This window comes from Vigna angularis, chromosome 2, assembly GCF_016808095.1.
Source record: "Vigna angularis cultivar LongXiaoDou No.4 chromosome 2, ASM1680809v1, whole genome shotgun sequence".
Lineage (NCBI taxonomy): Eukaryota > Viridiplantae > Streptophyta > Magnoliopsida > Fabales > Fabaceae > Vigna > Vigna angularis.
In genome coordinates, this window is record NC_068971.1 from 3041225 (window position 1) to 3063119 (window position 21895).

General features: G+C 33.0%; 2 protein-coding genes and 1 pseudogene across 2 annotated transcripts; 1 reads left to right on the plus strand and 2 right to left on the minus strand.

The window, feature by feature from the left end:
• Positions 1–6434: 6434 nt before the first annotated feature.
• LOC108327154 (receptor-like protein kinase FERONIA) lies at positions 6435–7482 on the minus strand. The gene is given in 2 exon segments (XM_017560889.2): positions 6435–6639; positions 6641–7482. Coding segments are annotated over 2 exon segments (1047 nt in total).
• A 7843-nt stretch (positions 7483–15325) lies between these two features.
• On the minus strand, positions 15326–18115 carry LOC108328324 (receptor-like protein kinase FERONIA). The gene has a single exon (XM_017562184.2). It carries the CDS (start codon positions 18032–18034, stop codon positions 15479–15481), a length of 2556 nt encoding a protein of 851 aa, XP_017417673.1. The 5' UTR covers positions 18035–18115; the 3' UTR covers positions 15326–15478.
• Positions 18116–19251: 1136 nt separating this feature from the next.
• Positions 19252–20197, plus strand: LOC108327155 (beta-galactosidase 9-like; annotated as a pseudogene).
• Positions 20198–21895: the final 1698 nt, after the last annotated feature.

Below are 21895 nucleotides of genomic sequence, written 5' to 3' on the forward strand. Positions count from 1 at the left end.
ACTCTTCTATTTAAAGTATTTTTTTATGAATAAAAATATTTTATATCTAACTAAAATTTAATATCAGGTTACAAAAGTTAACAAATATATATATATATATATATATATATATATATATATATATATATATATATATATATATATATATATATATATATATATATAAGAAAATTGAAAAAGGAAACATGTAACACTTTTTGTTTTAAAAAATTAACATCACTAGTCATTTTAATTATTTTTATTTTCGTATTAACATTCAAAAATATTTTGAATTATCTTATGAGTTTTAAAAATTATTGTTCTGTAAATACTTTTATAGTTTCACTTTATAAGAAATTATTTCGTATTAGTTAAAAAGAATCGATAAGTATGTATGTATAATGTATATGAATGAATATACACAATTTTTTTTTAAAAAAATATTTTTCATAAATTTATTAAAGAGATCGAATGTAAAAAAAATGTTACTCTTTTATCTTTTATATATAAAGAGAATTATGTTTTAATTGAATTTAATGTATAAAATTATGAATCATTTCAATTGTAATTAAGAGAACAAACTATCCCAATAATAATTTACTCCGCTATTAATTTTTTAATGGATAATAATATAAACAGAATAAAATGATATTTTAATACACATAAATTTTTTACATTCATTTATATCTTTTCTTATTTTTTATTTTTTTTAAAATATATAAATTTTTTAATGTTGATATAGATAAAAATAATAAAATAATATATATATATATATATATATATATATATATATATATATATTAATTACTCCTCATCATAAAAATAGTTATGATACACATATGCTCTCGGTTATACACCTATATCTAACATCAAATAAAATAGCATTATTATTTAAATATTTAAAATAATTTAGAATAAACTAAATAGAAAAACAAAAATATTAATTTTTATTAAGTATTAGAAAGGTGTAAGAAAATTGAAACACGAAAACCACTTTTTGTCTTAAACAGTTAACATCAAAGATGATATGGTTACTAGTCATTTTAAGTATTTTTATTTTTGTATTAACATTCAAAAATATTTTGAATAATCTTAGGAGTTTTAAAAATATTGTTCTGTAAATACTTTTATAGTTTCACTTTATAAGAAATCATTTTGTATTACTTAAAAAGAATCGATATGTATGTATGTATACGAATGAATATATACAAATTTTAAAAATATTTATATAAATTTATCAAAAGATCGGATTACGCTTTTATATATAAAGAGAATTATGCTCTGATTGAATTTATAATAAGTAAATATCTCTGATGTATAAAATTATAAATCATTTTGATTGTGATTAAGAGTGTTCAGTAAGAATTTTATTTTTGCGTTGAATATATACACAAGATATTTTATTTAAAATACAAAAATATAGACTTAACTCAAAATATAAATAAAGAATAAAAATAAATTAACTAAAAATAAAAAATAAAAGTAAAATATTCATTTAAAATATATAATAATCTAATATATCGAAAAAACTATCCCAACGATAATTTACAGAACACCTCTGTTGTTAGCTTTTTTCAATTGATAATTGTTTAAAAGAATTAGGAATATTTTTTGTGTGCAGCATGAATTGAATTGAATTAGGAATGATGGTGCAGTGTATTAAGAAAAAATGGATGAATAGCTTGATCTCTGAATTATTAAGATTCGCGCTATTGAAAACTGAACTGAACTGCTGATCCCGATTCCAATAAAAAGACTCTCCTAAGAATGTTCTTATGCCCCACTGCACATGGGAAAGAAGAATTAATGAGGGAGAAAGTTATTAGGTTTATTATTTGCAACAGCCACCATAATGAAGTGCAGCTGTAATAGTGGGACTACCATGTGTATATATATTAAGGGGTAGATATTGGATGTCCATTACAGTGTAGAAGTGAGGAGAAGCATGAAGAAGCGATCAGCAACCGGTTTCTTGATATGGGTTGTGGTGATTACGCTGCATGCACATCTTAGCATTGCAGCTGTGTCCAACTCCAATGAGACCATGTCTCTGTGTGATGGCTCCCTACAAGACTGCCCCATTCTCCATCCATTGGACTCACAATTTCCCACCATCACCGCCAGAATGCTTGCTGAGGGCAATCCTGTGACCGGTAATACTAATAATAAATATAAGCAAGCCATCATTTGTAAGAACTATCCTCAAGGTTATCGTTACTGTCCGCCCTTACATCCAAAACTGGGCAACAAGATTCATGAAAATTGTCAGTCGGACTACAAAAGGAATTGCCCTCCTTCATGAAGATCTAAGATTCTGATTTTGTTGGTAATGCAATTTATGTACTCTTCATGCTTTGGTTTCTTCCTTCCACTCTTCTAAAAATGTCTGATCAGTTTTCCTTTTTCTTTTTATTGCAAGAATAAGTCCATGGGACAAATTTCAGAGAAGATAGAGATTGTGAACATATCTATTGTTTTTTCTGCAATCAATTTCTTGAACTCCTTGTTTGTGTTTTTTGAACTCGTTGTTTATGTGTGCATATGTCTACATCTATATATATAATTTAACTTTCAAAAATTTGACTCATTTTACTTTTATTTTCTTTTTATGTGTTGTTCTGGATTTTAAAAATCATAGAAAAATCTGTATGTATTTGAAATTTGACAATTGAAAACAAATAAGTAGGAGCTAAACCAAACACTGTTCACATCTTATTTGTGGACAAAAGAAAACTTATTCAAAAGTTTATTTGAAATTTTTATATAATATTGCTTCCGGAATTTTTATTGAAAATCGTTAAATCGAACATAATTTCAGTATTTTTTTTATTTTCTAGAAACAGGATATAATAATCCAAACAAAACATAATGTTTAAAATTTAAAACCTTTAAATGAAATTTAACTTCAAAAATGAAAATAGACTATGTTTTCTCAAATAAAAAATTAAATTTATTGAAAAAAAGTTATAATTATAAAATAAATATTTGGAGATAGGAAGAAAAAAAGAAAAATATTTTTTTAATAATTTTATTTTTGATAATTTTTTTACAACTTCTTGATCCATTTCAAATATACGGACCATTAAATAATGACACATAATTTATGATAAAAAAGTTGTTAAAAAAGTTATTAACTATTATATGTTAACAAAAAAAATTATTAAAAAAATATTTTCCTTCCATTATATGATAAAAGCCTCAAAATTCTATAAAGAAAATGAGCTGCCATGTATTTATATATATATATATATATATATATATATATATATATATATATATATATATATATATATATATATATATATATTTTCCAATTTTAAATACATTTTAAAACTACCAGCTTTATGTTTTTAATAATTGTATTTTTTAAATAAATTTTATTGTTATTTATTCAAATACTTGCATAGTAAATGTATTCTCATATATAATTTCGATAAAACTATTATTAAACATGTATCCTTAAAAAAATTATCAAGACCATTGACAACATTATAATGTATACTAGTTAATCTGGGTACAGGTATAATCATATAATTATTTTTTCCTCGGAATGGCAATTTAAACACACAAAAATTTAAATATTTAGAATTTGGACTTTCATCCTTAAAATAGTATTTTAATATTTAATCTCATACAAAAAGTGATATAATTAATTTTACAAATCTTATTCCGAATATAAAACGGAAAATACTTTTATACTTTGAAAGAGTTTTGTTTATCTGTTATAAATTTTAGTCTTATTATAAAGAATAAGACTCGCTTTTTCTTATTTTGTCTAAGTTAATTTTTTATATGTTTTCTCATTTAAAGGATATTAAATTATAATTAAGGAGAATGGATTTTTTTGTTTTCTAATAAAGAGAAAATATTGGATATTACTCCATATCAAACCCTATAAAACTAAGTCTACATGAAGATGATTAAGTTAGTCCTCTGTCCATATTTTCCGGGACAATGAGAGGCTAATCGTGAAGCAACATTAGTTGTGAATAATAATAATAGTAAGATTTATTCCAAGCCTTAAAAACACGTTCCAGTTTTGAGAGTACATGTTGATTGCATAGGTATAACTTATAATAATTAATTTTATAAATAAAAAATATTTAGTTGTTATAATGAGAAATTTAAATACTATTTTATAAATTAATAAAAATTATATATATTTAAAAATAATAAATAAAAAATAGAATTGATTTATGAATTAGAATTTAAATTAAAATCTAATATTAGTTATGAAAATTTTAATTGTTAAAGAATTAATGTCTAAAGTGATCTCTGATTTTAAATTAGAGATAATTTAAATGATACTTTCTTTTATAAATTAATTATAATTTTTTATTTATAATAAAAGTTATTTTAGATATCAATATTTTTTAGTTTATAAATTTGTATTTACTCATTTTTATCGCTAAAATTAATTGTTATTTAATGATTTTTTTAATTGTTACAATATTAAAATTTCAATTAAATCATATTCCATATGAACTATTATTATTATAACGAAATAAATAAATAAAAATAATAATAACTATGTAAATAGATTAATTTAATATTATGCCTATGTTTCATATATATCCTAATTGATCATGTTTTAAAAAAAATTATTTTTTAAAAAAGTACCATTGTTATAATGATCATACTATTTTTAAGATTATATCAAATTATATACTTTTTACATTTTAAATCTATTCTTTTTACGCCTCTTTTTTCATAATTTTTTTATTATGTGTTTTTTTTGTTATGGATTCAATGGAAAATTATCATAATGTAATAGATTCGTTGATAAAAATTTTAAGAATAATATCAATTGTAATTTCTAACATATAACAAATTTACATCAACAATAAATATAAGTATTAGATACGAACTTAACATGTTATCAAAAATTATAATTATTATTTTTAATTAGATCGTATTTAGTTTTATAACCATAATTTAAATGGAAAATGTTTTTTTAACAATTTTTTTTTATAACTTTTTTACGAGTGATTCTCCCTGCACCTCACACACTTCGTCCTGCACCTCCAAAATATAATTTAATTCCAAGTATAGCCTTTGCACAGTCAAAATTGATTTTTAAAAAGTTTGACTAAAACTTTAACTCTTCTGTGCCGCATTTCAAACTCAAACCCTACACCCCCTTTCCAAATCATCCCTCCCTCTTTTTCTCTCCGTCTTCCTCCGCCATTCTTCTCTCCTCCGTATCCTCTACCACCACTGTATTTTGTCTCCGCCCTCCCTCTTGTGCAAGCGTTCATCCTTCGTACCAAGACTCTGCGTTCGTCCCTTTTGCGTTCGTCCTTGCCACACTTTGCGTTCGTCCTATCGTGGCCTCACAGATCTTTGGCGTCCAGGTTAGTACCATTGCATCTACTTTGTTTTGTTTGTTGTCATATGCACGTGCCTGTGTGCCTGCGTGTTCGCTTCGTGCGCCGGTTCGGTTCGTTCGTTCGCCGGAGAGCTTAAACACCGTTGGAGTTGCGGTCAGAGACGTCCGCAGTTGGAAGTGCGGAAAGGTGCAAATAGAACCGCATTTCGATATGCGGAAAACAACCGATTTGCGGAAAGCGCAAACCGCAGTTCGATCTGCGGAAAGCGCAAACCGCATTTCGATCTGCGGAAAGGACAGAGTACCACCGCATTTCGATCTGCGGCGGCAGACTAACCGCACATGGAAGTGCGTTAGTTGTTTGCCGGATTTCAAAGTGCAGTTTATGAATTTTTTTATTAGGTTTTTAAATTTTTTTATTAGGTTACTATAATAAATTTAATTTTTTATATTAGTTGTTAAATAAAATGTTTTGTTTTAATATATTTTGAATTATTTTCTTTTTTTTTGTTAAATTTTCTTTGAATTTGTTATTTTTCAACATATTATTGTTTTCGTACTATATTATTTATTATATATTTAATTTTATTTAAGTTTTTTAATTTTTTATGAAATTGTTTATTGAATTAAATAATAATTATTATCTGTAATGTTAAATATTATTTTGGATTTATTTGTAATAATTTAATTATTATATATGTAATTTTTTTGGAATTTTATATTCTTAGATTACTTTTTATTTGTTTGAATATTTTTGATTTCTTAATTAATTACCTTTTTTATATGGTTGGTGGTTAACAAAAATAAATTCATTAATTAAGTTTTGACTTTTTGTTAAATAAAGTGCGGAATGTAAGAAAGGCACTTCAAAGTGGGGAAACATATAAAACGCACTTAGAAGTGCGACCACTAGAAAACGCACTTCCAAGTGCGGTTAGGAAGATAAAGAAGTAAAATTGAGGGTGCAGGTAATGAGGTGTAAGAAGAATCACTCCTTTTTTACTTTTTTACTGAGCGTTAAAATAATTTGGTAAGATTGTTAAAATATTGGGTCCCGGAAAATATGTTCTTGATTACATCATATCGTGTATCGAAACTGGGAGTGAATTTGAATAGTGTTCGAAGCTCATCGTCCCTTTGGATCCTTAATGTTATTATCTCCGTCGCTTGCTGTGGTGCTCTTACTATAATCTGTATCATGTTGGCTACACACATCACTGTCCGACACCTCCTCACCAATACCGCTATACTGAAGTTGCAGAACAAACTGGAGCATCCCAACCACGTCTTTCATGGAGGGCCTTTCAGTCCCATCCTCATGCAAGCAGCTCAGCAATCTTACCAAATTTATGAAAACACTGAGCTGCTGTCTGGCCCTTCAACGAGGGATCCACAATTTCACATAGACATCCCTTCTCATAGCAATGCTTCGCCCATTTAACAACTGATACCCGTTGCTTCTCCTCCCAGTGAACCAAAGGTTGTCTCCCACACAATAACTCCAAGAGCACTACCCCAAACGAGTACTCCGGGTCTAAGTATCCTATGCTGCCTTTCACCTGAGTGTTCACATGGGACATCGAAAGACCTGTGGGTCCAATTCTGGATAAACCTAAGTCTGAAACCTTGGCCACCCATTTTTCATCCAACAAGATATCGGTGCTCTTCACGTCACGGTGAATGATCGACTGCTTCACACCTGTATGCAGATAATGCAATCCTCTTGCAACACCTATGCATATTTTGACCCTTTGCTCCCAAGGAAGGGAGGGGTTATCGGAGTCGTAGAGATGGACACGGAGGGTTCCACGACCCATGAAATCGTAAACGAGTATCATCTCGTTGCTCTCGTAGCAGTAACCGATGAGGGAAACAAGATGGAGATGACGTAGTTGAGAAAGCATTTCGATCTCGTTCACGAACTCGTTAATACCTTGCGGAGAACCTCGTTTGAGCCTTTTCACTGCGACGCGTGTTGAACCGTCGTAGATGTAGCCTTTGTACACGTTGCCGAAGCCTCCCACGCCAACGACTAAGAGTTCATCGAAGTTGTTGGTTGCTGCTATGATTTCCGCGATTGAGAAGTGGCGGCAGAGGTGGGTGGGTAGCCACGATAAGTCACTGCCAAGAGAAGTTCCGAATTTTTCATTGGGACACTGTTGGGTATCAGTCATACGACACAAGCACACACAACAAAGAATAAAGATGAGAAAATTTAGACTAGGCAAATAACTGGAAATTTTATACTAAGAGGAGAAATTACAACACTCTTAAGAATTCTTCAATTGCTTAAAAGCAAGAGAACTAGAGAAGGAAGAGAAGAGAATGGGATGAGGAAAGGGAAACCTTAACCTCTCTTTTATAACCAAAGGAGGAAGTCCCTTACAATGTTTTACTAGATGTGGGACTTCTCTCCTTCACAATCTCCCACTTGAAGATTTTGATTAAACTAATCAAATCTTCACACCACATTTACCATCCATGTTGCTTATGTTTCCAATAGACCGTAACAGGATCGAGTCTTCCTAAACTTGTCAGTATTGACCGGCTTTGTCATGACATCTGCTAGGTTTTCATCTGTGTGAATCTTTTGCATATCAACACTTCCTTCTTCCACTACTTCTCTCACAAAGTGATACCTTATTCCTATGTGCTTTGTTCTGGAATGAAAGGCTGGATTCTTTGCAATGTGCAAAGCACTTTGACTATCACAATACACAACAATTTGTTGTTGCTTGTGCCCAAGTTCCTCCATTATCCTTTTAATCCAAATAGCTTCCTTACATGCTTGAGTGGCTGCCATGTATTCAGCTTCTGTAGTAGACAAAGCTACAACATCTTGTAACTTGGATAACCAACTTATAGCCCCTCCAGCAATTGTAAACACATAGCCAGTAGTAGATTTCCTTTTATCCAGATCACCTGCAAAATCTGAATCAACATAGCCTCTGACAATTGATTCTGATCCTTTGTAACATAATGCAACATTTGAGGTTCCTTTGATGTATCTAAGGATCCTCTTAACAGTATTCCAGTGCTCTCCACTAGAATTTCCCATGAATCTACTAACCACTCCCACTGCTTGAGCAATGTCCGGTCTTGTACAAATCATGGCATACATGAGGCTTCCTACTGCTGATGCATACGGTACACGAGACATTTCCATCCTCTCTGCTTCACTGCTAGGTCTCATACTTGAGGATAACTTACAGTTGATAGGAAGTGGGGTAGAAATTGGCTTGCAATCTTGCATGTTGAAGCGTCGCAAGATCTTCAATAAATAGTTCTTCTGTGAAAGCCAAATCTTCCTATTTTTTCTGTCTCGGTGAATTTGCATCCCTAAAATCTTGTTTGCTGGTCCCAAGTCCTTCATATCAAATTCCCTAGCCAACTGTGCCTTCAGTTCTTGGATTAGAGCTTTGTTGGGGCCTACCACCAACATGTCATCCACATACAACAATAAAATGATAAAATCATTTTCTGTAAACCTATTGTAATAAGTACAATGGTCTGAACTTAGTCTGTTGTATCCGAGGCTAATGATGAAGGAATCAAATCTCCTATACCAACACCTTGGCGCCTGCTTTAGACCGTATAGAGATTTGTTCAACTTGCAAACCAAGTTTTCTTGTTTTTCAAAGCCTTCTGGTTGGAGCATATATATTTCCTCTTCAAGTTCTCCATGAAGGAAAGCAGTCTTTACATCCAATTGCTCTAGATGTAAATCAAATGCAGCACACATTGCAAGGACAATTCTGATCGTTGTTAGTCTAACAACTGGGGAGAAAATCTCGTTAAAATCAATGCCTTCTTTCTGAGCATATCCTTTAACAACTAATCTAGCACGATATCTTTCCACTTGATCATTGCCATCTTTCTTGATCTTATACACCCATTTGCAACCAATGGCTTTTCGACCCTTTGGAAGTTCCACAAGATTCCATGTCTTGTTTCTATGAAGAGCTTCAATTTCTTCTTGCATTGCAGCCATCCACAGAGAAGCATCTGAACTAGTCACGGCCTCTTGAAAAATTGAAGGTTCTCCTTCTTCACTTAGGAGACAATACGCATCATGACTTGTCATCACATATTGTGAATGCCAAGATGGTTTGACTCTTTCTCTTGTTGTACGTCGGAGTTCTCCATCACCAACTTCATTTGGCTCATGTTCTTCTTGCTCCTCTTTTGAATCAGAAGAACTTTCCGAAGGCTTCTTCTCTATCTGTACTGTAACTTTGTCCTTCTTCTCACTGTCATTTGTCTGCTTACTTTGTAGTTCATTTTCTACAAAGACTACATCTCTGCTAACAATAACTTTGTGGGCAGTAGGATCCCACAAACGATACCCCTTTACATTGTCAGCATAACCCAAGAATATGCATTTCCTGGATTTTGGATCCAACTTTGTCCTTTCTTGGGTGTTGTACATCACGTACACGGGACAACCAAATATACGTAAGGATGAATAATTAGCTGCTTTGCCATTCCACATCTCCATTGGAGTTTTCAGCTTAATTGCAGTTGATGGTGACCTGTTTATCAAGTAACAAGCAGTTTTAACTGCTTCTGCCCAAAAGGATTTAGCTACACCCGCAGTTTGCAACATAGCTCGTGTTCTTTCTAGAAGAGTTCTGTTCATCCGCTCTGCTACACCATTTTGTTGCGGTGTGTGTGGTACTGAAAATTGTCTGACAATACCTTCTTTCTTGCAGAAATCTTGAAAATCTCCATCTACATATTCTCCTCCGTTATCTGTTCTCAAGCACTTAATTCTTTTTCCAGTTTCAAGTTCTACTTGTGCTTTGAACTCCTTGAACTGTGCAAACACATCGGACTTCTTCTTGATAGGATACACCCATAATCTCCTAGAGTAATCATCAATAAATGATACAAAGTATTTTTCTCCTCCGAGGGATAGTTCTGGTGATTCCCACACATCAGAATGGATCAAGTCCAGTATATGTTTACTTTTGGTAGTTGTTCTAGCAAACTTCAGCCTATGTTGCTTGCTTGTTACACAATGCTCGCAGAAAGGTGAATCAACCTTCTTGAGCCCGGGTATGAGATTACGTTCCGCAAGAATTTGCAGTCCTCGTTCTGACATATGCCCAAGTCTACGATGCCACATTAGTATTGCTTCTTCTTCGCTTGTCGATGCAACAGTTGCATTAGCTTCTTGCACAGTATCTCCCATAAGCACATATAAGTTTGCTGTGATCTTCTCAGCTTTCATGACCACCAAATTTCCCCTCACGGCTTTCAAAATCCTTTCTTCAATATGGATCTTACATCCGAGGTCATCTAGTTGTCCTATAGACAATAGATTCTTCTTCAAGTCTTTCACATGTCTTACTCCTTGAATTGTGCGAACAGTACCATCATACATCTTTATTTTGATTGTACCAATTCCAGCAATCTCCAATGCATGGTCATTTCCCATGAAAACAGATCCACCTGAGATAGGCTCATAAGTGTGAAACCAGTCTCGATGTGGAGTCATGTGCCACGTTGCTCCTGAATCCATTATCCATCTATCATGAAATTTCTTTTCACCATTAGAACTGATTGCTGCTTCGCTCACCAGGATTTCTCCATCTTCTTCGACATTTGCAACACAACCTTGTGAGGTTGAAGCTTCATTTTTCCTCTTCCAGCACTCTTTCTTTGTGTGCCCTTTCTTGCCACAATAGTAGCATTTGTATTTGAAACTCTTCTTACTTTGTGAGCTTGACCTTTCATTACTTTTACTCCCACTGGAGCCACGTTCCATTGACCTTCCTCTTGTCATCATCAATGCTTCTGCTTGTTTAGTGGTTTCCGCTCTATCTACTTTGTTTTTCCGCCTGGATTCTTCTTCAAGAATAGTTCCGGCAACATCCTCAAAGTATAGGCGCCCTTCAATATTATTGTTAGTAACGTTGATGATGAGTTGGTCATACGAGTCTGGTAAGCTTTGAAGTAGAAGTTCTGCACGCTCATTTTCAACTATGTTGAAATTTGCGGCTGATAGTTGGGCGAACAAGGTGTTGAGGTGGTTGATATGATCCGTCACCGAAGTAGACTCACTCATTCGAAGTGTGTAAAGTTTTCTTTTCAAAAATATCCTTGTGTGAAGAGACTTGACCTCATATAATTTTATGAGGACATCCCAAATCTCCTTTGCTGTATTTTTCTCCGCCACGCTAGATAATACTGAGTCTGCCATTGCTAGGTGCAAATTTGCGATAGTGTTGTTGTCAATTTCTTTCCACTTCTGATCCGTCATTTCTGCGGGTTTTTCTTCAATTGCATCTATGCAATTGTCTTTTCTCAGAATTGCCTTCATCTTCAATTTCCATAACGAGAAATTGTTCCCGTTAAACTTCTCTATCTCATATTTTGTCGTCATTTTTTTTTTCAGAACCGGCTTATGCACTTCTCACTATGAATAGTATTGTCTACTGGAACTACACAGGTAGACCGTAAAGTAAAGCCTAAGAAGTTCCCAGGAAAGAGAGGTAGGTCACAACGGACACTCTTAAGTACCAAGTCTTTCCTTAGCCAGAACTTTCCCAGACAACACTTTCACACTACCAGACATTTCCAGTAATAACTCTTTTCTGATGCGGAAGATCGGATTAAACCGCAACCACAGAGCATACTCAGAATTTTTACCAACACTATTCTAATGACAATAGCAGCGGAATACAACCCTATAGCTCTGATACCACTGTTGGGTATCAGTCATACGACACAAGCACACACAACAAAGAATAAAGATGAGAAAATTTAGACTAGGCAAATAACTGGAAATTTTATACTAAGAGGAGAAATTACAACACTCTTAAGAATTCTTCAATTGCTTAAAAGCAAGAGAACTAGAGAAGGAAGAGAAGAGAATGGGATGAGGAAAGGGAAACCTTAACCTCTCTTTTATAACCAAAGGAGGAAGTCCCTTACAATGTTTTACTAGATGTGGGACTTCTCTCCTTCACAGACACTTGTTGACAGAGACGTTTTTCCTGCGTTTGATGAGGAAGAAACCGATGATAAAGGAGAGAAAAACGACGACGGCGGCAGGGGTTCTCGTAGTGCTTTTGTTTTTATTTTTTGATATTTTAATGGTTGGAATGGATGCGGCTGGAGTTACAGAAATTAAACCAAATATTACTAAATCCAAAACTAATAAAATAAGATTTGAATGAATTTCTAAAATTTAAGTTTATTCCAACAAACTTCATGATAAACTTAAATTTTTCCTTTTCTCATAAACTTAAAGTCTTCTTTCCTTAGTTTTGGCTTTCCATGTGTATTATTCCACTCCATCCGTTTGCTTCTTTCAATCATATTTGACTTTTTTTTTCCTTATAGCCTTTCTATCTTTTAGATTGGTTGACCTCTTTTCCTAGACCTCTTCTCCTTATTCTCAACCTCTACTCCCAGGATCATTTACGCCTTGAGTGTTTCGAACTTCTCCCCTTCAGGTGAAACTTTTCCTGAAGCACTTGAACTAGTGGCTAAAATCTCCGCTGACGGTACGTCTCTAGAACCTTATCAAAGTCTTCAACCACGAGCTTTGATAGGTCCTTCGACTCCTCGACAACGCACTGATGATTTCAAACTCTTCTCCACAACTCTGGCAGGCAGCAACTCTCCATTTATGCCGAGTTGATATGCCACTTTCTCCTTCAAATTTTCAAATTATCCTTCTAACGGAAGCATTCCCAACCAACTCCAACTACGAGTAGCCCTTTCCAATCACCGAAACCTGGCTCTGATATCATTGTTGGAAAAAACGTAACCCACACAAATAATAACACTCTTCAATTCACTTGGGGTTACTTTTCATTGAACCTTGACAACCTTTAAATAGGTGCAAATAGGGCCTTGGACCAACAAATAATAAAAACTAACAATAGAATATCAACTAACTTAAAATAAAATCTACTTAATCTATCTTTATCTTATATCAATAAAATAAAATAATACTCTCCTAAATAAAAAGAAAATCAAAACTACCTATATCTATTTTATCTTTATAGAAATCAAACCAAATATTGTTAAATCCAAAACTAATAAAATAAGATTTTAATTAATTCCTAAATTTAAGTTTATCCCAACAGAGCAGCCCAACCAACCGTATTTAGGAGGAGCGGTGGTAGCAGTGGATGACTTCGAAAAGCTAAACCAGAGAGCCAAGATCAAACACAGTCAGTGTGTGAGCGTGTTGGAGCACCTCGACCTCGCTCAACCTATAAATGCCTTGACGCCTCCACCTCAACGCCTCCCTTGAAGCTCAACCAAGCAGTAGAAGATGAACACGAAGCCAGGAGAAGATTGTGGTGCATGGAAGGATTTGGGAGAACTTTTGATGAAGGAGGAAAGCGAGGTTAGGATTTAGAAACTTTTAGAGAATTAGATTAGATGGATATGAAGAAGGCCGCAATAGAAGATATATTGATCGAGAGAAGATATATTGATCGTTTAAGTATTCTAAAAATAAAAAAATATATTTTAGGGACGGTTTTTGTTACAATCAGTCGGAAAGTTAAAAAATAAAAAAAAAAAAGATATAGGCGGTTTTTAACATAATTCTCCGAGAATTAGCCGAGGTTTTCGAAATTCCCAAAAAATAACTCTTTATTGACAACATTATGGTGTTACTAGTTAATCTGTGTACAGGTATAATGATATAATTATGGTTTCCTTGAAATCGCCATTTAAACGCACACAAATATAAATATTTAGAATTTGGGTTTCATCCTTAAAATAGTATTTAAATATTTATAATAATCTCATAAAAGAAAATATAACTAATTTAACAAATCTTATTCCTAATTTTATCTTTATTAAACGGAAAATACCTTTATACTCTGAAGAGTTTTGTTTATCTGTTAATTTTTTATATATTTTCCCATTAAAAGGATATTTAATTATAATTAAGGAGAATTTTTTTTTTAAAATAAAGAGAAAATGTTGGATATTATTCCATATCAAACCCTCTAAGACTAAGTCTACTCTAAATGAAGATGATTAAGGCAGTTCATATTCTCAGTGACAATGAGAGGCTAATCGTGTCAAGCAACATTAGTTGTGAATAATAATGGTGAAATTTATTCCAAGCCTTAAAGCCACGTTTCCAGGTTTGAGAGTTATCATTGACTAGGACCCATTCTCTGATTTGTGTACATGTTGATTGCATAGGTATCACTAATAGATAACTTACTTATTGTAATTAATTTTAAATATTTAAAACATTTAGTTGTTATAAGGAATAATTTAAATTCTAATTTACATACTAAAAATTATTAATATTTAAAAATAACTAATAAAAAATTATAACTAATTTATAAATTAGAATTTAAATTAATATCTAATATTAGTTAAGATAGTTTTAGTAGTTAGAATTAATATATTGGTTTCTAATTTTAAGTTAGAGACCAATTTAAATAATGATTTCGTGATAGTTAGAAATCAATTTAATTATAATTTACAAATTAATTATAATTTTTTATTTACAATAGAATTATTTTAGATATTAATGATATTTAAATTAGTCATTATAATAACTAATTATCCTTTATTTATAAAATTAGTTATTATTTAATAATTTTTTATGGTGTTATTTTCAAATTAAATTATTATTGTGAATTATAATATTAAAATTTCAAGTAAATCATATTTTATATGAACAATAATAATAATAAGTAAAAAATATAAATAAAAATAATAATAGTTATGTAAATAGCTTAATCTGGTATTATGGCTATTGTATATCCTAAATTCATCATGTTTTAACAAAATTATTATTTTTTAAAAAGCTACAATTGTTATAACGATCATACTATTTTTAAGATTATAGGAAATTATATACTTTATACACATTTTTTTTCATTATGTGTTTTTCGGAATGGATGCAATGGCAAATTATCATAATGGTAATAGATTTGTTGATAAATTTTTTAAGAATAATATCAATTGTAATTTCTAACATATAACCAAATTACATCAACAATAAATATAAGTATAGTACGAACTTAACATGAAGTGTTATTAACAATTATAATTATTTTTTTTGTAACCAGATCGTATTTAGTCTTATAACCATCATTTAAATCCGAAAAATATGTTCCCTTGATTACATCACGTGGTATATTGAAACTGGGAGTGAATCTGAATAGTTGTTGAAGCTCATCGTCCCTTTGGATCCTTAATCTCTGAGAAAACATCGTCAGGGATTAACACAGAAGATTCCTTGCTCCCCCTGCTGCTATTATCTCCGTCGTTTGCTGTGGTGCTCTTACTATAATCTGCATCATGTTGACTACACAAACCACTGTCCGACACCTCCTCACCAACACCACTATAGTGAAGTTGCAGAACAAGCTGGAGCATCCCAACCACGTCTTTCATGGAGGGTCTTTCAGTACCATCCTCATGCAAGCAGCTCAGAGCAATCTCACCAAATTTGTGAAAACACTGAGCTGCTGTCTGGCCCTTCAATGAGGGATCCACAATATCACACAGACATCCCTTCTCATAGCAATGCTTCGCCCATTTAACAACTGATATCCGTTGCTTCTCCTCCCAGTGAACCAAAGGTTGTCTCCCACACAATACCTCCAAGAGCACTACCCCAAACGAGTACACGTCAGATTTCTCCGTCAAACGCTGCCTTTTGTAGTACTCAGGGTCTAAGTATCCTATGCTACCTTTTACCTGAGTGTTCACGTGGGACATCGAAATACCTGTAGGCCCAATTCTGGATAAACCAAAGTCTGAAACCTTGGCCACCCATTTTTCATCCAACAAGATATTTGTGCTCTTCACGTCACGGTGAATGATCACCTGCTTCACACATGTATGCAGATAATGCAATCCTCTTGCAACACCTATGCATATTTCTACTCTTTGCTCCCACGGCAGGGACGGGTTATCGGAGTCGTAGAGATGGTCACGGAGGGTTCCACGACCCATGAAATCGTAAACAAGTATCATCTCGTTGCTCTCGTAGCAGTAACCGATGAGGGAAACAAGATGGAGATGACGTAGTTGAGAAAGCATTTCGATCTCGTTCACGAACTCGTTAATACCTTGCTGAGAACCTTGTTTGAGCCTTTTCACTGCGACGCATGTTGAACCGTCGTCGATGTAGCCTTTGTACACGTTGCCGAAGCCTCCCACGCCGACGACTAAGAGCTCATCGAAGTTGTTGGTTGCTGCTCTGATTTCTGCGATTGTGAAGTGACGGCAGAGGTGGGTTGGTAGCGATGATGAGCCACTTCCCAGAGAAGTTCTGTCTTTTTTAATGTGACCCTTGCTGAAAGAGACGTTCTTCCTGCGCTTGATTAGGATGAAAACGATGATAAGGGAGAGCAAAACGACACCGGAAACTGCACCTGCAACGGCGGCAGGGGTTCTCGTAGTGCTGTTGTTTTTATTTTTTGATATTTGAACGGTCTGGAATGGAGGCGGGGCTGAGCTAGGTTCAGCGAGGTTACCTGTTGGGTCGCTGATTTTGAAGAGTTCAATTGCGTTTAGTTGTGCGTCCTTGATCATGCTTTTATCGTGAGGGTGTAATTTCACAGAAAGATTTGCCTTTTTCTGATTATCTCGAATGATGACTACGTAGTCTCTAACCACTGGTACACCCTTCTGTTTATCGCCCCAATTGAAAATGTCTACCATGTCTTCAACCAAATGATCCTGAATGAAGATGAGGAAGATCTGGTCACCAGACCCAATAACCATCGGGTTAAGCTGGCAAAAGTGTAACCGTAGCACGTAGGTGAAACCAGGATCAACAGGAAGCTGCCATGTGAGGTTGAACCCCATGTTCACAAGTTCGTTTTGTCCCATACTCGCTAATGAACGGTATACCTGGTCTGGTGCAGTGTAATTAGGAGTCTTACTAAAGTTCAGCTTGGCTGTATTGTCAATATCAAGAGATTCTACACCTGGATTAGTTATATATTCATTATGGACATCCCACGTTCTGAGCATACCCGTATCCTCTGCGGCGGGGATATTTCGGTCCCCCAGTCTTAGCCGGTACTTTGTTTCCAGAGCCAAAATGGTTTCAATTGGATATGTTCCTCCTCCAACAAGTTTCGGCAATCCATGGATGTCGACGTTAGGATCGGTGTAGTAGAGATAAGAGGGCATTGAAACAATCTCGATTCCATTGATGAAAGCGTAGGAACCTGTGGAGCTTGGAATGAAGGTTATGTTGAGGTTTTGTCCTTCTCGGAGATTGATGCAATACTCTCTGAATAGGATGTTGGAGTGAGCAGGGTCATTAACAGAATCCGCATCGAGGGAAGCATTGAAACGTTGAAGGAGAGTGTATGGGCCTGCTTTGACCGAGAAAACGGCTTTGGAGCGATTAAAGTTGTTGTGGTATGAAGTTGAGAAGAAGAAGAGGCGAAGGAACATTGGGCCAGCGGTGAGATTGAAGATTGAGTAAGTGAAATTAGAGAAGGAGAGGCGAGCAGAGGCGTAAGGACCCAGTATGGTTGATTCTGTGAGAGCAGTAGCAAGAACTGAGCCCCGACTTATAGAGAGAAGCTTTGTGTTGGTGTCTCCAATCCAGTTCCGACCGTCGGGCGTGGAGAAGTTGGTGGAAGAGCCACAGTTGATGGTGAGAAGGTCAGGGGGATCAAAAATAACATCTGCTTTGGAAAGATGAAAGAAACTCAATAGGAGAAGGATGGTTCCCAAAGCTATTGGTTTGGTAGTTGTTTCCATGGATTACACGTAATTGAAGCAGCGCACAATACCAAAACATCAAAACAGAGAACTCAAACATCATAAATGAACCCAAGTCTTTGCGAGGAGACTAAGCTCGAAGACTTCAAGTCTTAGCACCCCAAGTAGTCTAACCTTTCCTTTTCATTTTTCTTTCTTCCCATTTTAATTTTTAAACAAAAATACTTTTTTAATAACTTTTTTTTACAATATCCGTTTCAAATATTTTTTTTAAAAATAAATTCAAACACACTAACAAAATAATAATATGTAATATATAGTAAAAAGTTATTATAAAAAATTGTTAACATATGATAGTTCTTTAAAAAAAATAATATGAATTCAATAATATAAAAATATATTATTAAAATACAATACAGTATGCATTTGACCCCAATCATTTTACTCCGCGTTATTAGTTTTTTATTATAAACTTCTTTCTTAAGAAAAGTAACCCTATTAAGTGGTCTCGTTTTTTTAATAATAATTAGCAATATGTTATTAAACGTATAGACTTACCTTAATTAATGTAACAATATACACACAAAAAAGATAAAACAAAATTCACAAATATTTAAAAATAAAAAATGTATTTGACATTATATTTTTAATTCTAAAGTTCAAGATAACTTTCATTTTGGTTATCAAATTAATAAAAAAAAATACCCCATTTATAGTCTCTTAAATTTATCATTTATCATTTGAATACTTATTAAATATTATTTTAATCTCTATGGACCGGATGACTATGCAATTCACCTCATACTCGACAAAGCCGAACAACCTAAGAAGGATAAAGCAATTAGTTAAAGCTGAATGTAGCACGACCAACCGGTCAACTAGGGACGTTCGACAACATGCAGAAAATATGTTACACTCGAAATTAAGGTAAATAATAATTAGAAGTGTTAGGCTGAGATTGGGCCGTGATTAAAGTTTCATTGAATTACTCTCTCCACCACCACACACTTCTCTCTATACCTCTCCAATTTTTTTTAATTCCAAAAATACCATTTTTAATTTTATCCTTTATTTTTTTTAATTTTTTCTTAAAACCCTATTTTTTTACTCTCTTATTCACTCAGTCGCACACCACACCCCCCATAATCTTACTTTCTCTCTTCCTTTCTTATTCTCTTGTTCCTCTCTTACATAAATACTGGAAATTTCTAGTATTGTGCTTTCCTTAACTTCTGACTTATTGGTCTAGAGGTACCATGTGCCAGTTGAGAGCATCCTACAATTTACTCGTTTTCTTGGAAGAAACCGGAGGAAATCCTTTTGAGATTTGTGTAAAGGTACATTTGTCCAGAATAATATGTGCCCAAGTGTTAGAATCCAACCATCCACCTATGCAGAAGTTGGTAAATGTGGATCTCATTCGTGAAGAAGTTTCTGATAATAATATGATACCTGAACTTCAATTATATTGTCAAGAAGGACATACAATATCCCCCATAACATTTGCTAGCTTTGGTACCCCCGAGGTAGTTGTCAAAACTTTTCTAGAGGAAACTGCCATGCTCCTAGTTCCATGTCAATAGTCTCCAAGGTAAACTAACTCTATTTTGGATACCTTTTCACACTAGTCCTTGTCTAGTAACTCTGAAAAGTAAAATTGTTGCCAATTTTTGTGCAAGAAAGCAAATGCTCAACAAGATTCTGGCGTTGTGGACTTGGGTAAAAGCTATGATGCAAGACATTTTCCAAAATGTTTAACCCAATAATTTGTTTAAGTATTACAGTTAAAAGTTATTATTATTATCGTTGGATAATCTCTAGCCTTAGAAAAGTATTGTTGCCATTATAGTTTGTATTACGATTAACGTTTTACATCTTGTTTAATTAGTTGCAGACTTGTAAAGCTTTTATGAAAAAAATATTGTGACTCATTGAAAGAAGAGAGGTGGGAAAAAACGGGGCTAATAACAATAGTAAGCATGTTGCCTGATTTTGGTTTTACACCCTCTTGGCACTTTTAATATTTTGCAGGAATGTCAAGGGAAAAACAACTGCTCCATCAAAATCTTAGATATTGTATTCAGAGGTGACCCATGTCCGGGTGTTGAGAAAACGTTGTCTGTGGAAGCAAGATGCACATTGTTATTGGCCCTTAACGGGATTAACATTCCTTTACCCTTTAACGGTGTTGATATCCGTTGATGAATTTCGAGATCCTTTTAAGTGTTATTTTATAGGGACAAAAAAAGGAATGGAGAGGTGTAGAAATGAGTGTGTGGTGGTGGAGGGAGTAACACTCTTTCACTAATCTCGGACCCACGTCCAAAAATTATAAATACAGGTCAAAGGTAAAAGGTAGGTGATCACATTTTACTGTACATTTATTACTATTGCATTGAGCTACCGAACAGACAACTAATTGACTTTAACATCGGAGAACCTTTGACAAGTACACCTCTGAACGGTAGATTGAAGACGAACACTCGAGTTGAAGACCGAATGGTTCCACAAAGAAATCGTAAAGGTGTTTGAAGTAACTCGACCCTCCGAAATAGTAAAGTAAACAATGTTTTTAATTTAATGGACGAAAGTATTTTTTTCATTTTAAATCATCAAAATCAGAATCTTCCTAAATTTTATAAATTAAACCTAATATATATTGAACTAGTTAATGAACCAATCTGATTCAACATGTATAAGTCAAATTCAATTCATTCATTTACGAATTAAATTTTGAATTAAAGACCAACTCATTTAATTTTATTGATAAATCAGCTTAAACGAAATCGAATATAAACTTATGAAAGAGTTGGAGTTAGTTTAATTCATTGCAGGTGGCAAGGAAAAATGGGAGGCCATGGAGGAGAAGATATTGAGAGACATAGGCAATGGAGGAAGGGGATTTTAGGGTTTGAGGGAAGATTGTGGGGAAAGAGGGTTTGAGTGTGTTTTTTGGGTGAGAGACTAGCGAATGAATGAAGAAGATGGAAGGGAATGAAGAAGAAGATGGAAGGGAATGAAGAAGAAGAAGGAAGAAGAAGATGAAATAATTGGATTGCACGTTCCAAAATAAATTTCGAAAAAATAATACGTATTTCTAAATTTGAAAATTGTACAATTCAAAATGTACTATTTTTTAAATGCATTTGGAATTCGAAAAATGGATGTTTAATTGTGCATATTTTCGAATCCGAAAATAATTTAAGTTTTCATTATTTTTCATTACTATTAAAATGTTCATTTCATACCTGGGGTACAGGAAGCAAAATGTGATCAGATAACGTGCATACTTTCTCCCCAAAATAGAAAAAAGAACAGGGGTAATTTTTGAGGGTTACTCCCTACACCACTCCAATCACCACATTTTTTTTAATTTCAAAACTATCCTTTATATTTTAAAATATCTTACCTCCATCTCTTTTATTAAACGGATGTCTACATCCATTAAAAAAAAATTCTTCATCCGTTGAAAGAAAAATTCTTCAACGAATGTCGACATCTGTTGAAGAATGTGCGACATCCATTAATGGATGTGGCACATCCGTTAAGTTTTTTTTTTTTAATTTTTGGTATTTTAATTTATTGTATTTTAAATTAATATATAAATATTATTTCATTTTTCTAAAATTATTAAATAATTATTTATAAATTAATTTAATTTTAATTTAATAAAATAATTATTATTAATTTATTTTATGTATTATTATTTAAATAATAATTAAATTATTTTTAAAGCATTTATTAAAATGATTTATTAAAATGGTGTGGCACATCATATGGCGACATCCATAAAAGTCATTTTTTTTAGTTTTATGTTTTTTAATTTATTATATTTTAAATTAATATATAAATATTATTTAATGTTTTTAAAATTATTATTTAATTATATATAAAATAATT

What these genes read in the sequence shown, in the direction of transcription:
- LOC108328324 (XM_017562184.2), bottom strand. Translation starts at nt 18,034, where the DNA reads ATGGAAACAACTACCAAACCAATAGCTTTGGGAACCATCCTTCTCCTA.